The sequence below is a fragment of the Pinus tabuliformis genome, chromosome 7 (assembly GCF_031772625.1).
Source record: "Pinus tabuliformis cultivar Carrire ecotype Pingquan chromosome 7, CPIR1, whole genome shotgun sequence".
NCBI classification, from domain to species: Eukaryota; Viridiplantae; Streptophyta; class Pinopsida; order Pinales; family Pinaceae; genus Pinus; species Pinus tabuliformis.
The window spans coordinates 715,014,871-715,042,212 of record NC_142293.1 but is presented as its reverse complement, the minus strand read 5'-3'; the positions used below and the strand labels follow the sequence as shown (position 1 = coordinate 715,042,212).

At 40.8% G+C, this 27,342-nt stretch overlaps 1 protein-coding gene across 9 annotated transcripts in view; it reads right to left on the bottom strand.

The window, feature by feature from the left end:
• The window catches only part of LOC149249523 (tRNA:m(4)X modification enzyme TRM13-like), a 306,935-nt gene that overhangs the window by 103,338 nt on the left and 176,255 nt on the right, over window positions 1–27,342 (bottom strand). For 7 of the 9 annotated variants that reach the window (XR_016266778.1, XR_016266776.1, XM_089458728.1 and 4 more), the window contains one exon: window positions 11,970–12,108. Coding sequence is in view for 6 of the 9 variants with exons in the window: in XM_089458728.1 (XP_089314854.1) it covers window positions 11,970–12,108 (139 nt within the window). In the remaining 3 variants the exon portion in view is untranslated. Of the gene's footprint in view, window positions 1–11,965; window positions 12,109–27,342 lie in introns of all 9 variants that reach the window. The other 2 variants (XR_016266777.1, XM_089458734.1) reach the window with 1 other exon arrangement.

Here is a 27,342-nt window from a genome sequence, read left to right as displayed (position 1 = left end):
CATCTCCTCCAGGAGAAACAGACTCTCCAAGGTTAGCTCAACCAAATTACTTAAAAATTCCAAGATCTATGGCCCTTAGTCACAGACATAGTCACAGATGCCTTGGAAGATTTGGCCTGCACTCTTCTTGAATGTTGTGTCCACATCAAAGCAGCCTACGTTGACCTTGTCTCGATCAACCAAGAGCTTTAGAGAGTATTGTTGCCACTCAGAGGGCACTACTGGACCCTGCCACCCAGTATGCTAGCGAAATTGAGTAGAAAATAGCAAAAGTGGCTGGTATGAAAGCCTCTATCATTTAGGTTGCAGAGGAAGCTCAGGGACTCTTGGAGCAAGTGCACGACTGGCCAGGCTATTTGGCCAAGAAAATCAACCTGTTTACCCTCTGCGCCACCACGCTAATCCTCTATTTAACTATGCTATGGGTACCAAAGACAAGACACAATGGAAGGAGCTTCTAGCACAGGTGGATGCCCTCGAGGCCCAAATCCAGCAAATCAAAGATGAGTCACCAGTAATTAAGCCGCCAGTACAGGCTCACTTGGAGACACTACAGCAGATCAGCAAGGAAATAGAAACGCAATGGAATACTCTCCTGAGGAAGTGCCCTGCCAATCCTACTGTCGAACTCATGACGCAGTTCCTCGACCAAGCACGCACTCTCACAGGCTCATGGCAAATGGCACTCGATGCATACACGCAGTTCAAAAATATAGCCATTAAATATGTCCCAGAGTTGGGTCCTTCGTTGGAAGGAGCCAGCCGAGGAGAAGCAGCACAGGAAGGGATGCCACAGGAGCAGGATGCACCAATAGCATCTGCAGCACCACTATCACCAGCAAAAGATTGACTCAAGGACGAGTCAATGGACTGTGGTCGGGGCCTGTTGGGTCCTTCATTTTGAGAACCAAGTTTGACAGATTTGGAGGTTGACCACATTTTGCCCAAAGATAATCGTTGGGAAGTAACAAAGGACACTGTTGGAGAAGAAGAATGGACCCGCCAAAAAACAATAGTTGCGAAAGGATGGCCAAATAAACCCAAACTTAGGCAATCACAACCTAGCTAAGAGGAACGCGGTCAGCCAAGAAAGCAGACGCGGTCGAGCAACAGAGGCAGTCGAAAGAGGAAAAAGGCGGAGCATCCAAGGGAGAAGTGGCAGTCCAAGCGAGCGCAGGGTTGAAGAAGGTCGAGCGGAAAGCCAGGAGAAGGAGAGAGATGGGGAGTATACTGAAATGTTGTTGCGAAGCCGTTCGAGCCCGCTCTGTTCCTTATTATCTTGTTTATGTATTGCTCTATCATGTTACTTTTCCTATTATGTCTATGAGGCCTTCAAGCCAAATGAAATGTTGTAATGTTGCGGGATTTAATAGAAGAAGAGATTACAGGGATACATGACTACCTTTGTGTATGGTCTTTTGTGGCTTTTTCAAAATTTTAATATGCTTGTACTTTTTCCGCCAATAGTTATTTGGCTAGGGCTGTGAACTGTTTTCCTCTTTGAGGATTTTATCTATGTTAAACACCGGTGTACTAATCTTTGATCTAGTGTGAGCAGTTCCTTAAGGTGATCATCCTGTGTGGAGATATCCTATTTTGTTGAAGCTAGTACTAGAAAGCACATGAAGACCTGATCCCATTGTTGATCATGAGCTTGAATATGTGTCACTGCATGCATCAAAAGATTTATGGTTCTGTTATTTCTGTGCAATTATGGGTTGAGTGTTCTGTTCCATTGCATCTGAAGCAATGTTTTCAATTGGAAACACTTTTGTTTAACTTGAACTAATTTCCATTCGCCAAAGGTATGACCATTTTTGTCAGATCTGAAAGTATAAAGTTTCATCATGCCTTTTACTTTTTTCACTGAGTTAACATTTGGTTTATCTATTTATAATATGTATTCCTAATTTGCTACTCTTTCTAGTCTGCATATGCTCATTGCCATGTGCTTTGTGTCATCTCACATATCAGAAATATAGTGAACAGTGTTTGATTTTTTTCCTATGCTCTATGCTCTGTGCTTTATCTGATCTCAATCAATCAGAAACAAAGAAAAAAAATTCACTTTCCAAGCAGGCTAACCGTGATTTAACCCCATTGTTGCAATGTTTTGAACTTTTTCCTTGAAAATTCCACTTGTTTTTGTGTGCAACTATGTGGAAATAGTAAAAACTATATTTTGTCGAGCATACATAATATACATGGCTATATTGCACAGGGACTCAGCCCCCCAAAAAAACTCACTTACCCTACGTCCACGCACTCCAGGGACGTTTGGACCCTTAGGAAACAACCACAAACTGTTGGGCACTTCATCAGGGACTCGTGTTATAGCTGGTCGTCCCCAAGACATTTCGAACAGATTTCAAGGACATTCAAGACAGATTTCAGGGATGTTTTTGGCAGATTTCAAGGGTTTTCTTGACAGATTTCTGGGATGTTTTTGGCAGATTTCAAGGGTTTTCTTGACAGATTTCAGGGATGTTTTGGGAAGGTTTCAGGGATAATCCAAGCATATAAGTTTGACAATCATGGAAATTGAACAATACGATCATTTCTCCTATTTGTTATTTTTGGAATGCACTGAATCTAAATTTTCTGTAGAAGTTGCAGTTCAAAACACGGGTTTTGTATGATGGGTTTCAATTTGGATTCCTGGTCATTTAGATATTGTATTTTCAATGGTAAAATTACAAGAAGCAGCCTCCATGTCAAGACAACAGAAAATACAACATTTTAAAAGGCTAATCCTTGTGGTTATTTGTCTTGTTCTTTCTCATTTTTCAATCATCTCAGCTTTTACATATTGTACATGAATTTCAAGGAATCATTCAAGCTCAGTGCTTCCACCATCCCAACCCAAATTGTCACGCCTCCGGAGACGACGGTAGTCTTTCAAACGCTCTTAGCGAGGTGCGGCACCACCGAACACTTTCTTTTCACCAATACTTATGTTCGTGGACTACGCCTAACCACTTATCCTACTTAGTTTGTGTTTCGCAACCAAGTATTAATATGTTTTCCTTTATAACAATGAACACCCATACACATTCATTATCAACAGCAATTATAAACGAGAACACAATTGCACAGTATAAAGGGAGGGGAAACTCCCTAAATAATGAGTCTGCCCGAATAATATATTATACGACTTTACAAAGTTACAATGCTTTACAAGTATATTTGGAAACTCCAAGTTTCATACTTAGCCAAATTTAAAACCTTGTCACACCTCCGTGCGACAACCCAAATTTCCTTGCCCAAGGCGGGCGAGCGCGCCCTCTCACGAGCTGCCTTCCGCACTTCACAACCGAACCTTGTCTTCATGCACGACGGGCAGGCGACTCCACCAAATCACCAAGACAGCCTCTTCGCACAACCGGCTTCACCAACATTTCACCGTTCTCCAACTTCGAACCGGCGGGCAACTCACCAAGTCTCCACCATTTACCCTTGCATGACGGGCTGGCGCTCACTCGAGCTACCCAAGAACCTGTGCCAAGTCTCACCCAAAACCGAGATATGTGCTACCTCCATGCGGCCTTGCCCAAGAGCGGGCGCATCACCAAAATCTGCGCCTTTCCTTCTTGTTGTGTCCACACTTGATCTGCGCACTTCTCTTCACATGATGAGCGAAGTCGTTGATGCCAAATGAGCTCCCACGCTTGCTAGTTTATACGAGTGGCAGGGCGAGGTCTTGGCTACCCAGCCGACCTGCCCACGCCCTCATCTCCATCGCAAACATCTTCAAAACATGTGTCGGCCTTCGTCCAAACGCCCACAAGTGTAGTCGGCCTTGCTACGTTTGTAGGTTGGCCATGGGTTGAGCGTTCATGCTCCCCACGCATATAAAACACCTCGCTCTCCTCCTCTATGCGTATATTATCACATGACTCCACCGCATTGTAAGTCTGAGCTCGTCCTTTGTCAATCCGCGCGCGTCGATGGATGAACCAACTCATCGCACCAACTAGGAGGTCGTGCCAAGGACTGCAGTGCCTTACACAAAGCATTCTGAAAACAATCAGATACTAATGACTTGGATTCGGTACTAAATGTTTAAATAAATTCCTATTCAATCCCCTTCTTAATCTCAAATATGAATTTAATATCATTAAAACACCAAAGTATTTTATAGTGGTTTTCAACACAACTGTAAAATTTTGCAAAACCTATTGAAAAGGGAATGTCTTTTATGTTTAACATAGTCATCATTGTTAAAATTGGCAACTAGGGCCAAACTCCATGTGGGTCATCTTATTTATGGCAGCTGATATTTTTCTTGGATCCCTCTCATCGAGAGGTGTAGGATTGATCTAAAGATCATCCGATTCCGAAAAGTATTTATGAAGATATGAATTTATTTTGATTATGGAAAAATTGTCAAGTCGGCCAGCTACTTATGTAGGCTCAGAAGCCCAACAGTAAGGTCTATTCAACCTCCACGTTTTAGTATAAATAGAAAAGGACTTGAAGTCATTTGTCACACACACATACTCTTCATGTGATTTCCTCCTCTCCACATCTTTGGGTTTTGGTGAAGGAGAGACACTAAGAGTATACGCTGGCCTAAGTATAGAAGAAGATGACCTAGCCGCAGTCAAAGGGAGAGCTCTAGTCGCAAATTGAAGGGAGATCTATCTGTTGTCTTGAAGAGCTCCAATACACAGTCTAAAGAAGCTCTAATCCGTTGATTAAAGGAGGGCCTAACTGCAGTTGAGAGAGGCCTAATCCACAGCAAGGAGGAGGGCCTAATATGCAGTCATGGAGACATCTAACCGTAGCCTAGAGAGGAAACCTACCCACTATCATAGTGAAGCCGTAGCTGCAGATTATGAAACCATAGCCGCAATCATGAAGGAGACCTAGCCGTAGTCTTGAAGGAAGATCTAGCCGCAGGTGAAGAGGAGACTCAAACGCAATTCCTAGCCGCCTTGAAGAGATATCTAGCCGCAGTCAAGAAGGCCCTAATCCACAGCAAGAGAAGGAGCCTTAAGGCAAGGAGAAGGGTCTCTGTTTTAGGGCTGCAAGTTAGGGCAACTTCAGCGAAGAAGGGAAGGACGTTAGGGTCATTCTCATGACTGTTTTGAAGTGCAAATGAACCAGCATTAAGGCCACATTACAAGAGTCTACTTCTGGGCTGTTTGTAAGGGCATTTGTGGCAAGGTTTATCTCTGTCTTGAGCAGCGGATTGCACAAAAGACATTGCGGATGGACTAAGCCCTTTTAGTGGTTTGTTGAGTGAGTATAGGGGCTGGTTCTAGCCTTATATTCCAGCATTTGACAACAGCTAGGAAGGGAGACAATACCGCAATGTATTATGCTTGATCAAGAGGCTATGTTGAATCTGATGGGTGTGAATAGGGTGCTGTAGCAGACAGAGTTGTGCCCCAACCAGTGTAGTGATGAAGCTGTTCATGAGGACAGTTTAAGGCGACCTATCTAATAAGCAGTGACAGCTAGAGCAGCAGCATGATGTGTGCAGCATGATGATTAAGAGCAGCAAGTTGTGTACAGCGTACAACTCAGCAGTAAAGCGGCATGGTGCAGCTCAAGAACATGGTATGATGTTGCAATATGATGAGGTGCAGCATATGGACGAGATGCAGCACAATGACAAGTGAAGGAGTCACCCTGGAGAATCAGTTGAAGTAGCATATCTTCAACTGATCTCATGTAGAGATGATCTATTCTCTTATCTAGAAAGTCAAAGTGTTGACTTCTGTTGTAAATGTACTTTCTCTCTCTCTGTTGAACTATTGAAGAAAATAAAAGAAGAATTGATCAAGGGTTTCCCCACATTATGGTTTGCCCCTGGCTAGCGCCACATCCTGTGTTCTCTTGTCTTGGCTTGTCTTCTGCAATTTATGTTTATGTTCTATCTGCAGTTTACTTTAACACTGATGTGATTGCTAATCTGGAAAAGATCTTGAGCTAACTGTGAAAATTGAAATAAATTGCTCTAAGCATAGAACATACCTAAAATTAACATGGTATCAGAGCTGAGACAAAGACAAAGCCCAAACAAGAGTGAAAGAGCAATCACCAAAGATAGTTGGGAAAGGATAGAAGGATCAATGGGTTCCTCATCCCTCTTCAAATTCAACGAGGGTGAAGTCGAAGCAGAGAATATTATCAGAATGGCACAGCGGAAGTTTCTGATGGCCTACCTAAAGATCTCTTCATTGGGAAGTTCGGATCTAAGGGTAGAAGGAAAGGCAGAAGCCTTGGTTACAATAAGTTCGGCCATTATGCGAAGGAATGTCCAAATGGCAGAGACACATCTCTTGATGAAGATAACAATCATTCCAGGGACATCTTCAATGATCAAAGGAATGACAAGTAATGCAGGTCATAAAGGAAATGGCTGACTCTTCATAGAAAGCAAGGAACCCAGGTATGAGGAATCAAATGTTGTTTCTGATAAGATAAAGAAGCATTATCTTGTATTGGCCCTCTCCTTCAGATTCTTTGGGAATCTGGCTTATTGATTGTAGTGCTTCAAGGCACTTCATTGGATAGCAAGGTGCACTCTCTAATTTGGTAGAGATGGAAACAATCGTAGGATTATACTTGGAGCCGATGCCACCTATCCCGGAAAGGGTGTAGGAAATGTTACCCCTCAATTGAATGAGGGTAACTTGATTCATTTACAGAATCTCTTTTATGTACCTGATCACAAGAAGAATCTGGTGTCCATTTCAGCAATGGAAGTCGAAAGTTACAAGGTGGCACTCATCAATGGAAAGGCACATGTTTGAAAATAGAATTTTCAAAGATGTTTTTGAGTTCAAGGTTGTATCAAGTTGCAGGAAGTCCACTGGGGACCATGTCCATTGACACATAGCATCAGAGGTCTGTGAGTCAGATGGTGACAGGGATGCCTGAATTCAAAAAGAGCATGAAGGTACATGTCTGAGATGTACCAAAGGAAAATCTTATAAGGGGACCATTCCCCTCATGCAGCAAGTCCACAGGTTTGGAACAACCCGAGGAGTTTGAGATTCATAATCAGGAATCTCATGTATACAGGTGGAAGAAAGCCCTCTATAGCTTGAAGCAAAACACCCCAGGCATAGTATGAGAGGATTGATAGCTGTCTAATGAAACTGAGATTCACTAGGAGTGAAACCGATCCAAACCATTACCCGAAGGTTGTGGATGATAGACCTCTCAAACCGGCACCTTATGAGGATGACCTATTTCTGACAAGTGCAGACCCTCTCATTTGCAGAAGTAAGAGGGAGTTGGATTCCGGATGTGGAATGATAAACTGCAAGCCTATGACTACCTCGAGGATCTTAACTTTCAGAAGTTATATGGTAGTGATGTCGGACCAGATTTGGGAAATGCCTCTAAGTTTCATAAACTCATTCGCGTTGATGTTCTTGGTGAACTTCCGTCCGGACATATGTTTTGCAGTTAGCATGGTGAGCTCATATTTGGTTGAGCCTCATTGGATTGGTGCCAAGAATCTTCTAAGATATCTTCGGGGCACAATTTCTCATGGATTGAGATACACTGCCGGAAATATGAAACTGCATGATTATTCGAATGCTGACTGGGCAGGCAGTGTGGAGGATCACTAGAGCACTTCTCAGTGTTGGTTCTCTTTGGATTCTACTTCGATATCATGGATGAGCAAGAAGCAGAAATCGGTTGCTATAAGCACCACCGAGACTGAATACACAGCTACGGGTATGATCTCATGTGAAGCTACATGGTTGCAAAAGCTCTTAAGTGAGTTGTTTGTACACATGATGAATACCACTGTGATTCTCTATGACAACCAAAGGTGGGATTCGATTATTGAGGAATCCCGTATTCGATGATTGCTCCAACAGATAGACACCAGATACTTCCTTATCTAAGATATGGTTAGTCGATGAGCGGGGAGGCTCCATCACATTGAGATTGATGTACAGGTCACATACACTTTGTCAAAGCCCTGGGGAAAGATCAAATCTGTGATTTTCCCGAACAACTTGGAGTCGTTGAGAGACCCTTGTAAAAGGGTCCTGCATGTTGCATACATTGAGCTCTGGGAGCTTTGGGGGCTTGGGGTACTTACTGGAGCAACATACGACCACAGGGTGACTCACCCTCCCCTGGTGGTGCGCTATGTACAAGATAATTAGTTCTCCTGTGGGCTAGGATGATTTGTTCTCCGTGGCGACTGTGGAACAGGATGATTCATTCTCCTGTGGGCCAGGATGATTCGTTCTCCGTGGCAATTGTGGAAATGGATGATTCGTTCTCCTGTAGACCAGGATGATTAGTTCTCTGTGGCATCCACTGGACAAGATGATTCGTTCTCCTATGGATAGGATGATTAGTTCTCTTGTCGAGGCATCCTACCCATGCAGTCTGGAACTCATGGGAAGTACCTCTCATCTGATCAATGAGCAGGGAAATGAGGATAGGGACCATAGTAGTTCTATCGATGGATGCATCGTTGTATCTACCATACTCCCTATGCTAGAATGACCTCCATTGATCCGAGATCAATGATACTAGTCTGGGACCAGTGAGAGTGGTACACACTCTGAGACTGACTCCGGGTCAGTAGATGACTGGTCTGGGACCAGTGAAAGTGGTACACACTCTAAAACTGACTTTGGGTCAGTAAGATTGATGTGACACTCTCTTCAGATAAGACTGACTTCGGGTCAGTAGAGAATGATATGAGACATTCTCGATCAATTCTTCTTCTTCATGGTTCAACAGAGCTGAGCAGAGTAGCACTGAGCAGAGTAGAGCTGAGCTGAGCAGAGCAGAGCTAAGCTGAGCAAAGCTGAGCTGAGCAAGAGCAGAGCTAAGCAAAGCAAAGCAGTGCAGAGCACTGATGGCAAAGACAGTACAGTCGGACATATGGATTAGCGGATGGAGTTCTCCTTAGTTGAGAGGGAGTGTTAAAATTGGCAACTAGGGCCAAACTCCATGTGGGTCATCTTATTTATGGCAGCTGATATTTTTCTTGGATCCCTCTCATCGATAGGTGTAGGATTGATCTAAATATCATCCGTTTCCGATAAGTATTTATGAAGATATGAATTTATTTTGATTATGGAAAAATTGTCAAGTCGGCCAGCAACTTATGTAAGTTCAGAAGCCCAACAGTTAGATCTATTCAACCTCCACGTTTTAGTATAAATAGAAGAGGACTTGAAGTCATTTGTCACACACACATACTCTTCATGTGATCTCCTCCTCTCCACGTCTTTCGGTTTTGGTGAAGGAGAGACACTAAGAGTATACGTTGGCCTAAGTAAAGAAGAAGATGACCTAGCCGCAGTCAAAGGGAGAGCTCTAGCCACAGTCAAAGGGAGAGCTCTAGCCGCAAATTGAAGGGAGATTTATCTGCTGTCTTGAGGAGATCCAATACACAGTCTAAAGAAGCTCTAATCCGTTGACTAAAGGAGGCCCTAACTGCAGTTGGGAGGGGCCTAATCCACAGCAAGAAGGAGGGCCCAACACGCAGTCATGGGAGACATCAAACTGCAGCCCTAGAGAGGAAACCTAGCTGCTGTCATAATGAAGCCGTAGCTGCAGATTATGAAGCCATAGCCGCAATCATGAAGGAGACCTAGCCATAGTCTTGAAGGAAGATCTAGCCACAGGTGAAGAGGAGACTCAAACGCAAGTCCTAGCCGCCTTGAAGAGATATCTAGCCGCAGTCATGAAGGCCCTAATCCACAGCAAGAGAAGGAGCCTTAAGGCAAGGAGAAGGGTCTCTGTTTTAGGGCTGCAGGTTAGGGCAACTTCAGCGAAGAAGGGAAGGACGTTAGGGTCATTCTCATGACTGTTTTGAAGTGCAAATGAACCAGCATTAAGGCCACATTACAGGAGTCTACTTCTGGGCTGTTTGTAAGGGCATTTGTGGCAAGGTTTATCTCTGTCTTGAGCAGCGGATTGCACAGAAAACATTGCGGATGGACTGAGCCCTTTTAGTGGGCTGTTGGGTGAGTACAGGGGCTGGTTCTAGCCTTATATTCCAGCGTTTGACAACAGCTAGGAAGGGAGACAATACCGCAGTCTATTATGCCTGATCAAGAGGCTGTGTTGAATCTGATGGGTGTGAATAGGGTGCTGTAGCAGACGGAGTTTGTGCCCCAACCAGTGTAGTGATGAGGCTGTTCATGAGGACAGTTTAAGGTGACCTATCTAATAAGCAGTGACAGCTAGAGCAGCAGCATGATGTGTGTAGCATGATGATTAAGAACAGCAAGTTGTGTACAGCGTACAACTCAGCAGTAAAGCAGCATGGTGCAGCTCAGGAACATGGTATGATGTTGCAATATGATGAGGTGCAGCATATGGACAAGATGCAGCACAATGACAGGTGAAGGAGTCACCTTGGAGAATCAGTTGAAATAACATGTCTTCCACTGATCTCATGTAGAGATGATCTATTCTCTTATCTAAAAAGTCAAAGTGTTGACTTCTGTTGTAAATGTACTTTCTCTCTCTCTGCTGAACTATTGAAGAACATAAAAGAAGAATTGATCAAGGGTTTCCCCACATTGGGGTTTGTCCTTGGCTAGCGCCATATCCTGTGTCCTCTTGTCTTGGTTTGTCTTCTGCGATTTATGTTTATGTTCTATCTGCAGTTTACTTTAATGCTGATGTGATTACTAATCTGGAAAAGATATTGAGCTAACTGTGAAAATTGAAATAAATTGCTCTAAGCATATAACATACATAAAATTAACAATCATTAATAAGAATTATGAGGAAAAAAATTGCTATAAAGACAGTTCTTTGTGATAGATTGTTCATGGACCTAATTACAAACTAAAAGTAGTTATAGTTAAGTTCCCTAAAGCTAATGTTCATGTCTAGTGGCCAATAATGGAATGTCACTCAACCCTATTTTAAATTGTTTCAGATGTTAACTGGTGAGTGCTTTGGGTTGTGCATAATTCTATAAAGTATAGCTTGTTATGCTTACAAGTTTGAAACAACTACAAATGTTAATATTGAATTCTGAATATATATATATATATATATATATGTATGTGTCACCAACCCACCTTCCCGTGAAATTTTTGGGGGTGCGCTCTAGCTGTTCCAGGGACATGTCCCCCCATCCCCAAAACTAGTGCAACATAGATACATGGTCACACTTTTGGCTGATCATGATACATAATACAATCCTTGTGATGGCACAGCTTATCAAGGAACCCTAGGCTCTAACATTATTTCAAATCATGCACAAGAATAGCTCATACGCTGGAATAAATCTGGAAAAACAAAATGTGGTACTCCTTATGTTAAACGAAGGAGTAACACACTCTATTGGCTGTTTAATTTTCAAGCCTTGCACTGCCCTGCTGGTGTTTTCTCTTTGCTTATTGCATGATGTCGGGTTTGTTTTGGTTCATTCAATTTCACTGCTCACTTCTGAATCTCAAGTTTCAACACTATACAAATGAAATCAGCCAATAAAATTTCAACAAACTAAATAGAAATAGAAATATAGATAAACACTACATCCTTTCCACAAAATATTCAACAGATGACTATTTAGTATTGTCCAATACATCATGAATAAAATCACACAAGTGTGTTGGATGTGATTGATATAAAGATATGCCAATTATATATGACAAGAAAAGATGAGGGCAAAAAATGATCAAACACATTTCCAATAAGGATAATAGTAACCACTCTCTAATAATCATATGTGGATTTGTAATTCTCCTTTCAAACGCATCTTATTTCTCTTGTATATATGGCATGTTACAATCTAAAATGATATTGTATAAAGGAGACTCCAAAGATTACTAAATATAAATTCAATTATCTCCCTTCTTGTATAGCACATCTGTAACATTTACCTGTAGGTTATGAGTTTCAAGTTGTGCAAACTATCATTACCTAAGGAGAGTCATGACATTCTAGTCCTACCACCAACATTCAGAAATAGAAATCATTTCACTCAAAGAGTCCAGCATTGTACCTACCAAACGTTTAAGTTGGTTCCGACTTTAACGCCATTGGAATGATCAGAGCAATGCTCCCCATCAAGTGCCCAGCTGGTCAGCCATGTTACAGCACAAAATTCTTCTCTTGTAAAGCCCAGGTTTATGAAAAAATGTTTATCTGCATGATAAAAAGAATTGATACATTAAAACCCAGGAGACTGAAACTAAGCCAATAACTAACGAATTGCAGAATTCACCATCTAACATGTGCTAAAAGCCATGTCAAAAACATGCATTAGTGAAAGAAACAGTATGTCTTTGCTTGAGAAAATTTCGCAACATCACTCCTACAAAAATCAGTGTGATTTCATTACAGCACCCCAGCAAAAAGTAGTCATAACTTTCTTGGATTCCAATCTTGATCTTTATACTGGCAGCCTCCCAATTCTGCATATGAATCACTATCAGGAATCTCAACATGCAATCCTGAGCCCTAAATGTCCACTCCCAGAGTTGCAGCTTTCATAGTGAGCACATAATCATCAGCACAGTACTAACCACAAGCACTAGTATCCAAAATATAAACAATACATATCAATAGTTTAATTGTCATTCACTTCACTTAGATAAATAGTTCCATGGGAGCATTTTTCCACACAGCCATAGGCACCAGCTTGACTAGGTGCCACCTGTTGATTTCTGTGTAGCATAGGGAAGTATTCCCACATGGCTAAAGGGTCTTCAAGTCGGCCCTAGATGCATTGTGCAAATTACTATTTTGGAAAAGTCAAGTCAGCCAGCCAATGACGGGACATGTCCATTGGGTTGTCACACCCCCTGGAAGTGTATAAATAAGATGTTAAGATGCCTCATTTGGAGACCAACGAAGAGCAAATATTTTCATCATTTCTATTCATCTTCATGAGGTGGCACATGTGAGAAGGATAATTTTGACCAGTGATTTTGATCTATGTTTGGCCGAACTTTGACCAGGGTTGACAGAGCTGTTTTTGGACTGTGTTAACCAGAGTTGACCAGACTGCAGTTGACCACAAGAAGCACGTGCAGATTCTTGACTGCAGGGATTTGACCGCAGACTGCAGGGCCGAAGTTTGACTGCAGGCCAAGTTGACCAACGTTGAATTTCTGGATTTTGGCTGGTTTGACCAGCATTGACCAATAGATGTTTTGACCAGGTTTGACTACTATTTGACTTGGATTACTGGCACAAATTTCTAGACAAATTTCTGATTTGTAAACCATGTTGAAGAATAATTTCTCCTAAGAAAAGTTGTTGGGTTTTCTCCCATGGTTGGGTTTCCAGGGGTAAAAAGTAAAAACAGTCTCTTTTGTGCATTGTTGTCTTTCTTTGATCTTTATTGTTCCCACTGCATTTACTGTTAAGATATTCTGAAGTGTAATTATTCAATGAGAGAAGTGGCATAAAATACTAGTTATAAATTATTAGGAAGTAGTTACCTGGCAGAAAATTGTATTCCACTACACTAGCCTTAGAATTTCAACATGGTATCAGAGCTTTGTTGAAAGATCAGCCATTGAAGTAAGCCTAAGAGACAGTAATCAGCAGCTTGATTGGATTTTAGATCTGTTGTCAAAATGGTGCTAAGTCTTAAAGTAGAAGACATGTTGGATGGTTCTACTAATTTCAGGTCTTAGAAGACCAGGATACTTCTTATCTTGGAAGAAAATGACCTTCAGGATCATGTGAAGGAAGTCATTCCAAAGCCAGAGGGAGCTAAGGAGAAAGCCAAGCATAAGAAGAATGAAGCCAAAGCTAAGAGAATCTTGATAGATTCTATAAAGAACCACTTGATTCCACATGTTGTTGAGTTGAAGACTACCAAAGAAGTGTATGATGCTTTGGTGGGATTGTTCCAGAGTGACAACAATAGACGAAAGTAACCTTGAGGCATCAACTTCGTAGTGTCATGATGACTAGATCAGATTTTGTTCTCTTATCTCATGAGAGTTTCTCAGTTGAGAGATGAACATGGAGCCACTAGAGAGACCATTGATGATGCAAAGCTTGTTATAGTGACTCTCAATGGATTTCCTTCCTCATGGGATCTATTTGTTCAGGGAATTGTGCACGAGAAAAGTTGCCCAAGTTTGATAAGCTATTGACTAATTGTATCAAAGAGGAGGCCATATTGTTGTCCAAGGACAGCTTGCAGAGACCTCAAGATGAAGAAACTCAAGCCCTTGCAGCTCATGTAAGAAAAGAAATCAAATTTTGGAAAGTTTGATAAGAAGAATACAGGTAGAAGACTCGCTCCAGTTTAGGATCAGAAGAAGAAGGATATGTCAAAGATCAAGTGCTTCAATTGTTATGATTATGGACACTATGCCTTCCAATGTCCTCAAAAAAAAGAAGGAAAAGCAGCATGCATCAACAGTCAATGTTGATCATGATGATGAACACCAAACTCAAAAGAAGACAAAGCAATTTAAACTTGATGAGATTGCAGATGGACTTTGGAAAGAAAACTTCTTTTGACATTCATTAATGAATTTTTACCATGAAGGGCAAGGATGAGACCTTCAACAAGTTCCAAGAGTTCAGAGCTCAAGTGGAGAACTTGACAAAGAAGAAGATCAAGGTTTTGAAGTCAAATAATGGAGGAGAGTGTAATTCCAAGGATTTCAATGATTTCTGCAAGGAGGCAGCGATCAAGAGGGAGTGGATAGTTTCCTACAACCCTTGGCAATTTCTTCCTTGATCAAGATATAAGTACTTCCAATCATATTTTTTCTCCTTTGATTTTTTGGTCAGCATCTTGTCCTTTTGTATGCTTTAGATACCAAAAAATGATTGCTTGGTTATGATTTTTCCTTTTCCATGGCCTCCTAAATGGGGTTTGCGGAAAGGAAGAACAGGTCCATTGCAGAGGTTGCGAAGGTGATGGCAGCATCAAGAAGTACAAAGCGAGGTTTTTGGCAAGAGGGTTCTCCCAGAAAGTGGGAGTGTAATACGAGGAGACTTCTGCTCCAATCGCTAGATGGTTAGGTTCTTGTGTAGTCTAAGGGCTCGAGCATAGACTCAGCAAGAGTGCTAGGTGTTCGAAAGCGAGGATTGTACAGATTGTTAACACATCCAGGATTGTGCCATATGAGTAGAGGAGCTTCCAGTTCAACGGAAGCATACAGTCAGGGAGAGTGGAAGGAGAATCCTGTTGAGAAATCTAGGGCATTAGCATTAGGTGATTTCTCTTTCATTAGTGATTGTTTGTGAATGCATTTTTCTTCTTTAGATTAGCATCTTCTTGTTAGGTTAATAATGTTCTTCTTCATCAAACAGTAACAAATGCATCAACATAAATATACAAGAGACACAGCATGCATGTAGGCTATGAGCGAGGGCCAAATCCTCTCACTCTTTGAGAGGAAAGCCAGCACAAATTCTTCTTATGGAGATTCAATTGACGAATACCAAGACCAAGACCCTTGACGTATTAGCCACTCCAAGACGAAGACACCAGCTCTCTTGATAGTCATCCTTCTGCTTGACTCCTCCTCTTCCACTTCGGCTTTCTTCACTTATCACCATGAACTGAGAACATCTCCTATCAAACTATAGTGACATTGGAACTCATCACTGTCATAAGACCATACCGAATTTTTGTGGCTTCATTAGAACACTGATATGTGGCTTCCAGAAGTCCGAACTTCATGCTTCCTTGACTGTGATTATATCTGAGCTCCTTGACTCCTTGTTGTCCCTTGAAAAGTCCTTACATTCCCTTTATCATGAGAAACCTTCGCTGCCTAAGTCACCTGACACGGGGATTCGGGACAGGTAGGATTCGAGATTCGTGGTGTCAGATTCGGACACGCTGACCCCCCGGAACAGGACACGTTATATATTATTTTATTAAAAAAAAAAAAAAATATATATATATATATATTAAAAATTAGATATTATCATATTTCTTACACAAATTTTAATTAATGATACAAATTTATTGATTTCAAACATAGATCTTCATCTATAGCTATTAGCATGCATAGTACATACAAAATTCAAATAAATGTCAGTGGTACTGGTCACATAAATGATAAATCTATTAGAAATTTAAATCATGATTCATAATTCAGAACTGAAAGACAACTTACAACTACAAGATAGTAAGATAAACACACTGACAATTGTAGTTTTCTCATTAAGTCATCAAATCAAAATGTGTTACATAGGTAGTGTTGGTGCAATGCCAATGGCAAATAGAAATAGAAAATATAAAACAACTACATGTATACAAGCCTCAAGGCATCAATCAGCATCAGAATCAGCATCACTGTCCCCATCATCATGGTCCCCACTGCTCTCTTCTACATCCTCCTCCTCCCCTATATCCATAGTCACCTCTGCATCTGCTGGTATGGAGGTTGACCCCTCTAAGTCATCAAATCTAACAGGCTCTAGCACTGAATCATTGAGATCCATGTTGGCCAATGCCAACTCAACAGTGGTGTCCAGACCCATATCATCAGGAACAGTGTTACTTGGGAGCGGGAGTGAAAGCGGGGAGCGGGAGCGACATATTCAGAAGCTCTTGGTTTGGTGCTCTTGATTAAATACAAGTTCCATACCCTAATACATGACAAAATTCAATGGAAACATTGCAATCCCCCAATCCTAAAATCCTGAAAAACTGATAAGTCTGCTGGATTTTGAATGAAATCTAAAATTCTACTTTCTCCATATGAAATCCAATGAGGCTGGAACCACTCTCAAACATCCTGAGTCATTTCATGGTAATGTTAAAAATTTAAGTAAAAGGATGAAAATGAAGATTAAGGAGAATGTCACTTTTACTTTAAGAATTTAACATTACCATGAATAGCATATCAGTACTAGGGCCTAGACTTGATCATGAAGCTGCCAAAATGCACTACTGCTTGCTGCAACAGCACAAATCACTTGCCAAATGAAAATATTAATGAGCAAACACGCCCTTTTCTTTCCCGCACTGAGCTTAGCAAGTCCTGGAAACAGTACATGTGTCCCAAAATCACGACACGCTTTTGAAAATCGTGACACGACCTCGGATTCGACGTGTCGGAAACGGACACGACGTGTCATATGATTTGGACACGAATCCGGACCGAATCGTGTCAGATTCGCTGGATTCGAGATTCGTAGGGGGTTTAGGACGAATCCGGTAACTTAGTTCGCTGCCCTTTCAGTACCTTCTTTTTGTGATTTGAATCTGTGATTACCCTTAAAACATATCCTTGTTGCCTTCATTATCCGAATTCATTTCAGTTCTAGAGATCTGAACTTCTGTATAGCCCATCTGAGAACTTCAGAGAGATATGTCTTTGTTGTCCCTGGACAGATCCTCGCTTTCCCTTAGATGTCTCTTGAACCTCAGTCTGAACTTACCTCCTTTCTATGGTTTATACAAAACTGTTGTTGTCTCCAAGAATCTCATAAATTCAGACTTCTTCTTTGCGAAATCCCACAGATATGCGAAGTCTAAACTGTGCTAATGCGAAGAACCTAGCCTCCTTTATATAGTAATTCGTCCATATAATTATGAACCGACTTGAGCATCAAATGGATGTATCTCCTTGAGCGAGCCGACATGAGTTATTTTCTCTGATTTAAGGCCGACTTGAAGAGGAGTATTAGTGCTTGTCGTTGGAGGGCTATTTGACAATGCTAATGACTCAAATACATTTGACACATGCCCAAGAAGGGCTCTTCATACATGACATTGACTCTTTGACTTAAATGACAAATCCTAAGGCTCTCAATGGGAGCCATCTAAAATAAAATCACTTGCTCATGAAACCCATGAAGCAAGGCTTACAAAAATAATTTTATTTTCTTCATTACATCATTTACAAAAGTCACAATTACATGTCATTATGAAGACCGAACCTAGTTACATTGTTCAACACTCCCTCTTAACTAAGGAGGTATTCATAATGGTACTTGGACATTCCCAATCTGAAGAATTTCTCATAAGAAGAATTCAGATTGGTAACTTATTTGTATAGCATCATATCAACCAGCATTGTCACATAGCAAGGCCTTGACTAACAGCTCCATCTCTCCACAAGATCTGAGCTCACTGTTGGCGAGACCAATGATTTATAGACACTCTCATCATTGTCTCTCTCAGAACATCCCCTACCTGGGTACTCAAGGTGTGTTCCATGTGTTGAAGAATCTATGGAAATTAGGTGTAGAATGATTGTTTGGGACTAGATCAATTTGTGAAGTCTTTTTACAATTTGTCTTTGTTAGCTTAATCAGCTTCTCTTATTAATACATGTGTGTGTGCTTCATCAAACTACTATCTAAACATAAAACAAGAACACAAGATGTTGGCTCTCTACCAGGGCCAAAACCTCGCTTCTCTTGAGAGGAAAACCATTTGGTAAGTTTTCTCTTTTGAAGCTTCATTCTTGATCAATGCCAAACCCTAGACCCTTGACCAGAAGATCCTCCAAGCACAAGTCAAGTCCTTCCTTTTCTCTGCACAACGTGTTCCCAGTACTTTGTTCACGTCCTTCTGGCACTTCGTCCTTCTTCCAGCACTTCGTTCTTCCTTAGTGTGACAGCACTGCAGCCCTAGTTCTCGCACGTGTGAGAGGTACCCTAGAGAATTAGAGTCCTTTTCCTTCGCTAGAGAGATAGGCTTCTTCGCTTGACTTGGGAGGCCTTGTAGGCCTAGTTTCAAATCCAAACAACACTAGTTTAGGGACTATTTGTCCCTACTATCATACCCGCAGACTTGACCACCCTTTCTTAGCACGTGTGGCTATTTCTAGCCCTAGAAACAGTCCTCTTCACTTCGTCTTTTCTCCTCCTTAGTGGGAGACCCTTTAGGCCTATGTCTATAGCCCAAATGATGAGATATGTTTGGCTGTGAGTCTCTTCTGTTTTGACCACAGGCAACCTTCTTCTTCCTCGCACGTGTTACTATATTTGCTCTAGAAACCAGCCTCCAACCTTCGCTCATGCTTCCCTTTACTTCGCTGCACTAGAGGCTCCTTGACTTTGTCCTTTTTCGTTCTTTTCTTGTCTCCTTAACTTCGTTGATTTCAAAGCTATGTGAGTGCGTTATAGTGGGAGTGGACAGCCTCTATATTTAGAGGATTGTCCCTCCTTTTAGGCCGACTTGCTATCTTACTTCGGATGGCTTCTTTGGTGGTGTCACATGCTTGGAGGAGACTCTTTGATGGTGCCTTTGCTTTGGAGGAGACGTGACTTTGCTTGGAGGAGTATTCTTTGACTTCTATACAAACATATACATGATGCAGCGTGCCCGTAAGGTCTTCAACATTTTCTTTTGACTATTTGACTCACCTATAGCACTTTAACTTGTGTTAGACATATTTCAATGAGCAAGAAACTCATTGACATATATTATAAAAATAATATTTCTTTTCTTGAATAAATACAAATATCAAAAGTACATTTATGAAGACCAAACCTAGTTACATTTCCTTCAACACCATGAGGACTATTCTTATCTTGGACTCCCCAGCCCTCAAAGAATATCAGTCCTCCACGACTACTCTTCTATTGGATCCCCTATCTCATCCTCAAAGAGTATCGAATGCCAAATAATTACCCAATCCTCCATTCTATCTTCCCAGGTGAAGACCAAAATGACATGTCTATCTCTCCCTCTCAAATAAGGAGTACATATTCCAATAAAGGAATGTACTCATTCCTACAAAAGGAATGTACCTAAGCTCCCTCTTAGCTTAGGAATTTCCAAGTTTCTTCCAAGTAAGAAACTTCTTTTCAGGCTCCCTGTTAACTAGAGACCTACAGCAGCTCCTCATGTGGAGATCATGTAACAACTAGCTGCTTGAAGAGCTCCTTCTTTCGATGTCATGAATCTATTCTTTGTTGTGGAGTCTTCATCTTTTGGGGACTTCTTCAGAGGGCATAGACCATCCATTGCTTTCATCAGTCATGTCATCATTTCTTTCATCGAAAAGTGATTCATTAGTCTTCATCTAGCATTGCTTCATGTTCCAGTACCTTCATCAAGCTTTCTTTTCTGGAAGACATTCATAGTTCTTCCCTTTGATAGTCCTGCATAAGCTTATCCAGATACTTGTTCAAAAATAAGAAATGAACACTTAAATCAAAATTCCCTTTGTGATGGTCTTTCATCGTGACATCTGCCTATAGGTATCAACATCCTGCATACATGTTAACACATCTCCCAAAGATATCCATTGTCAAGGGTCTCCATCTTTTTCATACTTCCATCAGAGTCTTCATATCTTTCCGGGAGATCCCTTAGTCAAACCTTCTTGGTCTTTCGGATGTTGATTGCTTTTACCATGGTTGCATATCTCACGATCTCTTCCTTCCTTTCTTCACACATTTCTTTCCCAGGAGCTTCCACTCAAAGTTCCTCAATCGTAGTCAACCACCTCATACATCATATGAGGACACATATTATGTTGATTTCATCTAGTGTGACTCATGCCTTCCAACATTCTTTCATAGGAGGAGATTCCTTTCCTTTGATCATGCTTCTCAAAATAGAAGTGGTGATCCATGTTACTTGCAACCATACCACATGACATTATAATATTAAATACAAGCATACATACCTCACTTACCTTTAGGTCATCTAGGCTTTTTTCAGCAGCTTCATTGATTGAAAAGATCTTCAACCCCTAGATCTGCTTCATCTCTTATGTCATCATACCATCATCCCATGAACTCCACAAGTTGGAGTCCCTAATGAAACACTTGCTTCTTCTCTAGATCGGTGAACCCTCCGATGAGGATTCCATCAAAGAATCTTGAGGATCTTGTATATCCCTATCTGGCAAATGTTTCCTTTTTGACTTGATGTATGATGAGCCTTGTCCTGGATGACTTCTTCCTTTTCTTAAGTTTGCAATGAGGTTCCCAAGAGCTATATCCTTCATATTTGACTGCCATGGATTTTGTTCTAGACATCCTTCATGTTTCCTATGGTGATGTCACGAGCTCTTGTTTCTAATGCTTCCATGATGCCACGATGCATCTTATTATTTATTATAGCCATATCCTATAACATAAGATTTAGAAGCTATGTCGAGACTTTTTGTGAGGGAGACTATCTCAGTCGTAGTAGAGATCTCTTAATTCCTCTTTTCTTGGACTTCTTCTCTTCAGCTTCCTCCACTTCTTCGGTGATATGGGCTTCTTCTCTTCTTTTGATATTGTCCCTTTAAGACAATCTTTCCTGTAATGTCCAAAATTTTACATCCATAGCATTGAATCTCAACTATGCTCTTCTTTCTTTTCTGAACACCAAAATTTTCCAAACTTCCCTTTTCTTCCTGCAAATGTTGAGTCCTTTAACCTTCAACACTTTTTCCCTCAACCTGTCTTCTTCTATCTTGCATAGAAACCACAAGTTGTCAAATGAGGTAACTTTCTTATCCCCATGTACATTTGTTACCTTGTTCATCAATTAGTTCATTTAGAACAATGATGATTGTCTTCTTATCATCTCTCCTAGATCTCGCAGTTGAGATCCTAAGAAGATAGCCCTTCATTCTTTGATACCTTCAATTTTGTGTAGATCAGATCTAAGTCATGTGACCTTCTTTATCGTATCTTCAGAGAATATTCTTACGAGCTTATCATATACATCTCTTTGATGTCTCCAATATAGCTATATGAGGGGACCTTTCATAAGAATCCCTTTCCATGAATTCAAAGGAGACCATTTTCATTAATGTGTTCAATGACTTCACTTTCTTCGAGAACTATGTTTATCCTCCTTTTTCATGCAAGGAATTTCGATGACCCAACCAGCTTATAGATCTCCATGTAAACACGAAGTCATTTTTACCAAATTTGATTAAAGAATGAAAGAAACTTACTTGACAAGTGAAGATGAAATCTTCATCTTGATCACTTTGATGATGGTTGAAGAAGATGTATTAGTGCTCCCTTTTGCATGATCTTCTTCCAAATGAAAACGCCTTTCTTCAATTAAGAAGACAACGCCTTTTGATCTAGCTCCTTTTGATGTCGGTGATTGATGAGGATTTCTTTGCTGCTTCCTTGGATGATCTTCTTCAGAGAGGATCCTTGCTTCAATGAGAAGGAACTTGCCTCATAGCTTTGAAGATGATAATGCCTTGTTGCTTTCAAGATACTTCAACTACTTTGGTAGTGAATGAGTTCAGATCATAATTGCTTCTAGGGTTTTATTCTTCAATGTAGATCTTGATCCTTTTCTTTGATAGCCTTCGACTTGCTTAGATGCCTCTCTTGAAACTCAATCCTTGAGTGTCTCTTTGATTAGATGCTCTTCCTTTGACTTTAGAACCTTAGCTCTCATTCCATGTTTCGAAATCTAGGGCATTAGCATTAGGTGATTTCTCTTAGATTAGTCATTGTTTTTGAATGCATTTTTATTCTTTAGATTAGGATCTTCTTCTTGTTAGATTATTAGTGTTCTTCATCATCAAACAGTGACCAATGCATGAACATAAATATACAAGAGACACAGTATGTAAGCTATGAGCCAAGGCCAAAACCTTTCACTCTTTGAGAAGAAAACCCACACAAATTCTTCTTATAGAGATTCAATTGACGAATACCAAGACCAAGACCCTTGACTTATTAGCCACTCCAAGACCAATACACCAACTCTCTTGATAATCAGCCTTCTGCTTGACTCCTCCTCTTCCACTTCAACTTTCTTTGCTTATCACCATGAACTGAGATCATCTCCTATCGAACTGTGGTGACATGGAAACTCACCACTGTCATAACAACATACCAAATTTTTGTGGCTTCATTAGAACGCAGATATGTGGCTTCCAGAAGTCTGAACTTCATGCTTCCTTGACTATGATTATATATGAGCTCCTTGACTCCTTGTTGTCCCTTGAAAAGTCCTTACATTCCCTTTATCAAGAGAGACCTTCGCTACCCTTTCAGTACCTTCTTTCTATGATCTGAATCTATGATTACCCTTAAAACATATCCCTGTTGCCTTCATTATCCAAATTCATTTCAGTACTGGAGATCCGAACTTCTATTTAGCCCATTTGAGAACTTCTGAGAGATGTGTCCTTGTTGTCCTTGGACAGATCCTCGCTTTCCCTTAGATGTCTCTTCAACCTCTGTCTGAACTTACCTCCTTTCTATGGTGTATATGAACTTGTTGTTGTCTCCAAGAATCTAAGAAATCCGATCTTCTTCTCTGTGAAATCTCAGAGATATGCGAAGTCTAAACTGTGCTAATGTGAAGAGCCTAGCCTTTTTTTAATAGTAATTCGTCCATATAATTATGAGCTGACTTGAGCATCGAATGGATGTATCTCCTTGAATGAGCCGACTTGAAGAGGAGTATTAGTGCTTGTCGTTGGAGGGCTATTTGACAATGCTAATGACTCAAATACATTTGACACATGCCCAAGAAGGGCTCTTCATACATGACATTTACTCTTTGACTTAAATGACAAATCCCAAGGCTCTCAATGGGAGCCATCTAAAATAAAATCACTTTCTCATGAAACCCATGAAGCAAAGCTTACAAAAATAATTTTATTTTTCTATCATCTACAAAAGTCAATTACATGTCATTATGAAGACCGAACCTAGTTACACTTTTCAACACAGCCTTCCAAGTGGATGTCATGGGTTGAGGTTGCCAAACAAGATGCTCAGAGACATGAGATCTCTAGGAGCGGTATGCCTTTTATGAGGGGACCATGCCAGACAGCAATGTATGCTTCAGTAATAGAGGAAGCAGCAGTGGAAGGTGGTCTTCAATGACGAAGGGAGTAGCCAGGATTTCCACAAGAAGATTTGCTTCAGTGTCAGTGGGAGTACCCACTCAGGCAGACCAGAAAGCAGTTGTGGTGATGGATCTAGTGAAGGAAGTTGGTCAGTTTATGGTTGAGCCGAGGCATGCGACAAAGCATGTGTTGACATACTTGTTGATTTTTCAAGTGCAATAGATACAAGCACTAATTTCTGAAAAACTAATAATTACTTCTAACGATGTATGTATTGTTTTAGCACTTCCAGTTTATCATTACGCAACTACACTTCAGAAATTCAACCGTAAATGCACAAGGACAATAGAGATCACAATGCATAAATATAACACAATATTTACCCGGAGAAAAACTCACTTGGGGAAAAAACCCAACAACCTTTTCCTTAGAGAAATTCTTCAGTTCAAAGAGAGATACACCTAATTCTTCTAGTCAAATATGATGGTCAAACTGACCAACAATACAATGGTCAAACCTGGTCAAATTTCACTCTTGTCAAGTCAATCTTCTGCCCAAAAAACTCGACCCTGCTACCCAAAATTTCGGACGTGCTGACCAGAAACCACACATGCAAAGCTGCAGAAAGAGGTTTTCACACGTGCGAGATAGAGAAAGAGAAATCTAGAGATGTCTTTGTCCTTCTTCACCCTTCTTGTTCTTCTCCTTCGATTGGATGCCCAGAAGATATCTTGTTGTGTGAGAGATTGAATTGTGCTTGAAGGAAGAGGTCGAGTGCCATACATGTAGTGTTATGGTTGGCCTGTATGGGTGTCACTTCAACTAGGGCTGGCTTTACTTGAGGGAGGGGCGACTTGACAACTTTGGAGCCAAAAATTCAAAATTCAAAATTTTCTATTTTGAAACCGAAATGAAGAACATGTCTTATATTAATCATTATATATATACGCAGGTGTTGAATTTTGGAGCTATGGTCAGTCTTCATAATTAATATTTTAGCCCTTGAATTATGTAAGACATGTCTTGGGTGGTGAAGTGAGGTTACAAGCATATAAGAATTCAAATTGGACCAAGAGTGCAAAGGAAAGAAAGAGAAAAACAACACCTCGAGGTGTTGCTTTAGCTTGGGATCAGCCATAATATTCTAGTTTAGCAGGAAGCAAACTTCTGTCGCACTCAATACAGCAGAGGCATAGTATATCGCAACCAGTGCTGCAAGTCATGAAGCAATGTGGCTTTGGAAGCTACTTGTAGGGCTATTTGATCAGGAGCTAGAGACAACCTTAATATATTGTGATAATCAAAGTTGTGTCAAGTGTTCGGAGAATCTAGGCTTTTTTTATGACAAGTCGAAGCACATTGAGATCAAATATCACTTCATCCAGACATGGTGCAGAAGGGAGCAGTGAAGCTCCAATACATATCAATGGATGAGCAGATTATCAACATTCTCACCAAGTCTATGTCTAGAGTGAAGTTTGTATACTTCAGAGACAAGTTTGGCATGATACAGAATGTCTTCCTCATTGAGAGGGAGTGTTTATGTTTCTGCAGCTTGTTGAATAGGGCAAACATTCTCCCACAAGTTCAAGCTGATTTGACTAGGGCAGAATGATACATTCACCCAGTGGGCCATGCTGATTTGGCTAGGGGTGAATGGCTTGAAGTATTGATGCATGTAAGAATGGGCAGACATTATTGCATGGGGTCATGTTGATTTGACTAGTGGGGGGGATGATACATTCACCCATGGGGCCATACTGATTTGGCTAGGGGTGAATGGCCCAAGGCAACTATAGCATAGGGAAAACATTCTTCCATTGAAGCCTTGATGATTTGGCATCCATAGGGTCATGCTGATTTGACCAGGGAAGAATGATACATTCACCTAAGAAGCCATGCGGATTTGGCTAGGCCATGCGGATTTGCCTGGGGGTGAATGGCCCAAGGATAACTTTCTCCTAACAAGCCATCCTGATTTGGTTGGGTCATGCTGATTTGACCAAGGGAGATTGATACAATTACCCATGGGACCATGCTGATTTGTCTATGTGTAAATGACCCAGGATACTCACATTACTTGCTCCAAGATGGAGTGATCTATAGACATGCATGTGAGGAGACACAACATCAACATAGGAAGCTCATGAACTTTTCTAGTGGAGGAGAAATTTCAACTAAGGAGAATAGCTCTCTTGCTAAGAGGGAGTTTTGATTTTTGTGTAGCATCGGGAGGTATTCCCACATGGCTAAAGGATCTTCAAGCTGGCCCTAGATGCAATATGCAAATTATTATTTTGGAAAATTCAAGTCAGCCCAAGAAAAGTCAATTCATCCAGCCAATGAAGGGTCGTGTCCCTTGGGTTGTCACACCCCCTAGACGTGTATAAATAAGATGTTAAGGCACCTCGTTTGGAGACCAACGAAGAGCAAGTCTTTTCATCATTTCTATTCATATTCTTAAGGCCGCACTTGTAAGAAGGACAAATTTGACCAGTAAGTCTGATCTCTATTTGACCAAACTTTGACTAAGGTTGACCGAGTTCTTATTGGACCAAGTTGACCAAAGTTGACTGAACTGCAGTTGACTGCAAGAAGGACACATGTGCATATTGTTGACCACAGGGATTTGATTGCAAACCATAGTTGACTATATGGTTGAAGTTTGACCGCATGCTAGTTTGACCATGCTGAGTTGACCAGTGTTGAATTTCTGATGTTTGGGCTGTTTGAACTTTGACTAGTGTTGACCAACAAATGTTTTGACCGGGCTTGACTATTATTTGACTTGGATTATTGGCACATATTTTTAGACAAATTGTTGATTTGTAAACCTTGCTGAAGAATAATTTCTCCTAAGAAAAGTTGTTGGGTTTTCTCCCAAGGTTGGGTTTCCCAGAATGTTATATGAGATGCATTTCCTACAACATTTCATGAGGCAGAACATGTTGACCCTGTAATTGTGTCTGAGATCCACTCATTGTTGTTGTCTCACGCTTCGTTCTTGCTCTCTTAGCATTTTGTTCTTGAATGGCATCCAAATTAGCTTGCATTTGCATTGTCACTTCTGGAAGGCAATGATCACAAATTACCACATCTCTACCCACTATTCTAGCCAAGTCGTATTTCAATCTATTTATGCCCCCAAACACCACAATGGGACAAAAGTTGCATTTGATTCTCTCGTCAGAATTGGGATCTTCACGAGTACCATATTCCCAAGCTTCATCAAGAGGCCTTCTAGACTTGCATTTAGCCATAGGTGTTGGAAAATCAGAAAGGCAGAAAGATTTTCTTTATGTTGATAATTACTTTTGATATTCTTATGTTCTTATTAACTTTCTTGTCTTCTTCTTTTAACTTAGTTCATCAAGCAATTATCAATAACCATAACATGAAGATCCAAGACACCGGATGTAGGCAGACAACCAAGGCAAAACCCCTATCTAGGGGAAAGCCCAGTCAACAACTCTTTCTTAAATAGTTTCATGAGATGATCCAGGACTTCTTGACCTAGACACAGACTTCCTCCAATCACCAAGTCAGCCATTCCTTTCTTTTGTAGATGATAACCTTCCATCAATAACTTCGACCTAGTACTTCGATCTTGCAGCAATAGAATTTCGATCTCCCCAACAACAGAACTTAGACCCATCAACAA